The 3,596-nt window shown below is 36.5% G+C and overlaps 1 protein-coding gene across 3 annotated transcripts in view; it reads right to left on the minus strand.

Moving 5' to 3' along the window:
• LOC109349593 (lon protease homolog 2, peroxisomal-like) overlaps positions 1-3,596 on the minus strand; it is an 11,864-nt gene continuing 8,268 nt past the window's right edge. For all 3 annotated transcript variants that reach the window (XM_019590460.1, XM_019590461.1, XM_019590459.1), the window contains exons 13-18: positions 2,851-3,064; positions 2,186-2,488; positions 1,813-2,007; positions 1,139-1,384; positions 756-857; positions 1-499 (exon numbers count right to left, since the gene is read on the minus strand). In XM_019590460.1, the coding sequence (XP_019446005.1) occupies positions 416-499; positions 756-857; positions 1,139-1,384; positions 1,813-2,007; positions 2,186-2,488; positions 2,851-3,064 (1,144 nt within the window). In that variant the 3' untranslated portion in view covers positions 1-415. The remainder of the gene's footprint in view (positions 500-755; positions 858-1,138; positions 1,385-1,812; positions 2,008-2,185; positions 2,489-2,850; positions 3,065-3,596) is intronic.

Raw genomic sequence — 3,596 nt, forward strand, 5'->3', positions numbered from 1 at the left:
TTGACAATAGTGGGAGTATTTTTTATTTGATAATTAACACATTCAATGTTAATATGTGAGCTTTAGCTATAGTGAGAATTAAAATGGGATTGAGATATTACAACACAGTGGGTGCCAACAAGGGAAATGTTGAATAACTACAAGTTACAACACAAGTGCTGCATCACCTTCCATTAGAACATCTGGGTCCCAAGCAAAACAATATAATAGAGTCCCATTTATAAATGGAGACGTTACCAAATTGTTGGTTTCTTGATATTTGCTCAGTCATAACCAGTTGAAATAGCTCAAAATGTTCACCCCCCAACGCAACAACAATCACAGATCAGGGTTGGACCCAGAGTTGAATCCATATATAAGCCATAAGTGATTGAAACACAAAAGATGCAGTGCAAGCTGCTAGTCAAGGGTACTGCTATAACTTTGAATGTTGCCTCCAAGGGCTTCCACCGTCAAAAGCATGCTCTAACACATCTTCTATTTTTTTAGCAAGCAGTATCTGTTAAAGGAATGTCAAATAGGAAACTGTTATTTTTGTGATAACTAGTAAGATAATCTGATTGAGCGTCATTAGAATTACCACATTAAAAAAAAGTTGATACAAGGCAGTTGTGAACTTGTGAAGTATGTATAGATAAATGTATGATAGAGATAATTTCCAATGCCAAATACTTGTCTACATTAGTAGAAACTATGCTCAACTCACAACTATAAAAATTGAGGAACCATGCTGCAAAACATGGAATCAAAATTACCTCTAAATTGGCTAGCACTGATGATGGTACTTCAGCCAAGTCCTTTAAGTTTCTTTCAGGCAGGATGACTCTCTTAATACCATAACGATGTGCAGCTAATATCTGTGATTGAATGAAAAAAATCAGATCATACCACCTTTTACAGTCTTAACCTTTTTAATTTATCATTGTACCATCTGTGGAGGATATGATCAACACATTTTTGCTTCACTTTTATTTCCTATTCTTCTGGTTAGACCTTCATCTTGGTATATCCTTTTGTTCTTATTATTAGTATCTAGTATGGTAATTGATTTGGGCCCAAGCTAATAATTTCATTCTTGTCAGTTGCATAGTCTTGTCTCAATAACTTGACAGAGGTCATAAAGACATTAGAATTTTACCTTATCCTTGACACCACCAACAGGTAGCACAAGACCCCTCAAAGTCATCTCTCCAGTCATAGCTGTATCTGATCTCACTCTTTTCTGACTGAAAAGTGATACCAATGTTGTGACCAAAGTCACACCGGCTGAGGGCCCATCTTTAGGTACACCACCAGCAGGAAAATGTATATGTACATCACGATCTTCCAAAAGGTTAACCCTCTCTGCAGCAGCCAAATTGAGATCAGCGGCCCTTGCCCTTACCTACAAAATCAATACTTTCAAGTAAAAAAAACAAGTAAAGATTCAAGATTTAATCCATGTGTCAAGCATAAGGAGTTGGTTGTTGTTTTATAGCCGACCCCATATAGTGGAATTAAGGCTTGCTTGTTGTTGTCAACCATAAAGAGTCAAGCTTCCAATGCAAAAAATATGAGAGCCAATGTCCAGTGGCACACATATCGTGCAGCCTTGAATCCAACTGAACAAATTCAGTCTAAAAAATTAAAGAAAGTTGGTTCTATCATACAGAGATACAAAGGGAACAAAGGAGCCTCTAGACAAAATGCCATAGATTTTGAAATAGAGATCTTGTACCCTTTAATATTCCAATGATACAATAAAACATAGTTAGTAAGAACAAACCAATGAAGATGAAAGGATTTAAAACTCAATTAGATATGATTGGTTACCCATGTCAGTGCAATCTGTGCAGATTCTTTTATTACATCACCAAGTTGTCCGGTGAGATGCAGTTCACCCTTCCCTGCCATTGCTGTTGCTTCCACAAACTGAACTTCTCCACCAAAGGCAGTCCAAACCAGCCCAACAGTGACCCCAGGGGATGCAACGCGTTCTGAGGCTTCTCTGTCATCAAATCTTGGAGCCTGCATATATAACAATATCAACATATCAGGCATTATCCCCACTTGAGCATATTGTCAAAACCAATTTACATATAAGATTCACTATGTATAATCTTTCACGATGACATTAAATCCAAGGCAACTCATTCACATATAATAATACATCAGAGCCACATTGTAGCATTGTCATATCAATTACCCCAAGAACTTTTTCAAGCATGGCTTCATCAACAACCAATGGAGAGGCAACTCTGAATGTGTTTGAAATTTCCTGACTATTGTCACTCATCGGTATCACTTCCATTTCAACTTCAGTGCTATCAGCAAGTCTGTTTTCCAGAAGTGGTGCAGCAAGTCCCTGCACCCCTTTGTTTAGTGGAACTACATGCTCTTGTTCTGCAACTCTAACTGCAGCAGCACGAGCCAGGGCAGCGAGATTCCTCTCCAAATTTCGCACACCAGCTTCCCTAGTATATCTCTGAATAACAAGTTTCACCATCCCCTACATTAAAATAGTTGTTAATTAGAATACTATACAGCAAAATTGCCTTCAAAGAGTGCAAACAGTATAGAGTAGTTCTTTGACTTAGCATTATGCTTCAAATGTTTTCTTTAGTTTTGTTGTGTCCTTCTAGTATGATGGATAATACAGAGCGAAAGAATGCAATCCCAATGACTACTGAAGAGAGACTTCAAATGTTCGACTGGCAAAATGAATAACTATTAAATTGAATTGCTAACCCATACATTTTTATAAAAACCATATAAAACTATTTTCTCCTTGAAAGATGGATGCTAGAATATTATTTGTTTAGTTGCTTTAATTAATCAGGATGGCACCCAAAATATTTGCATTTCCAGTACCTCCGGAATCTGAAGGAACTCAGAGCTCAAACCATGCTGGTCCAAAACTCTTGGAATCAAATGACGCATGGCTATTTGAAGCTTTTCCTCAGGTGTATATCCAGGAAGCTCAATTACTTCCATCCGATCAAGAAGTGGAGGAGAAATAGGCTGCATCCTATTTGCTGTAGCCACAAAAACTACCTTGGATAGATCAAATGGAACATTCAAATAGCTAGCTAACTTTAAGGAACAACTACAGAGGTAATCTTATTTTCTTTTATAATAGAAGAAACATTACTACAAAGAGGAAAGATGAATACATAAGAGGATAAAATATCCTCCACGGCAATGACAATTTAAAAATAAAAAAAGAACAACAAAACAAGTTTTGGCAAAATATTAGATATATCAGCATATACCAACATTAAGAAATTTCCAGTATCAAAAGTTGACCTATATACGGACTGGTTATTCCTTGAAAATCATCTATACGCTGTCTCACCATTATGGGTGAGATGGTGAAATCCATACAAAGATATGTTGCTAGCAAGATCAACAGCAAACTTGTTTAAACTATGAAAATTCACATGAGAGCTGACAACCTGATAGTAAAAAGGCAATAGAACAGGTTTCTCCATCAGGAAATAGGTACTGCATTACTTATTAGTTCAATTGAAGGGTAGTGTATTTGTATATAAGAATAAAATAAAAGACCAAAATCATTTTTCAACAGAAACGATACATAAATCATCAAATCCCAAAGG

Source organism: Lupinus angustifolius, chromosome LG06, assembly GCF_001865875.1.
Source record: "Lupinus angustifolius cultivar Tanjil chromosome LG06, LupAngTanjil_v1.0, whole genome shotgun sequence".
Lineage (NCBI taxonomy): Eukaryota > Viridiplantae > Streptophyta > Magnoliopsida > Fabales > Fabaceae > Lupinus > Lupinus angustifolius.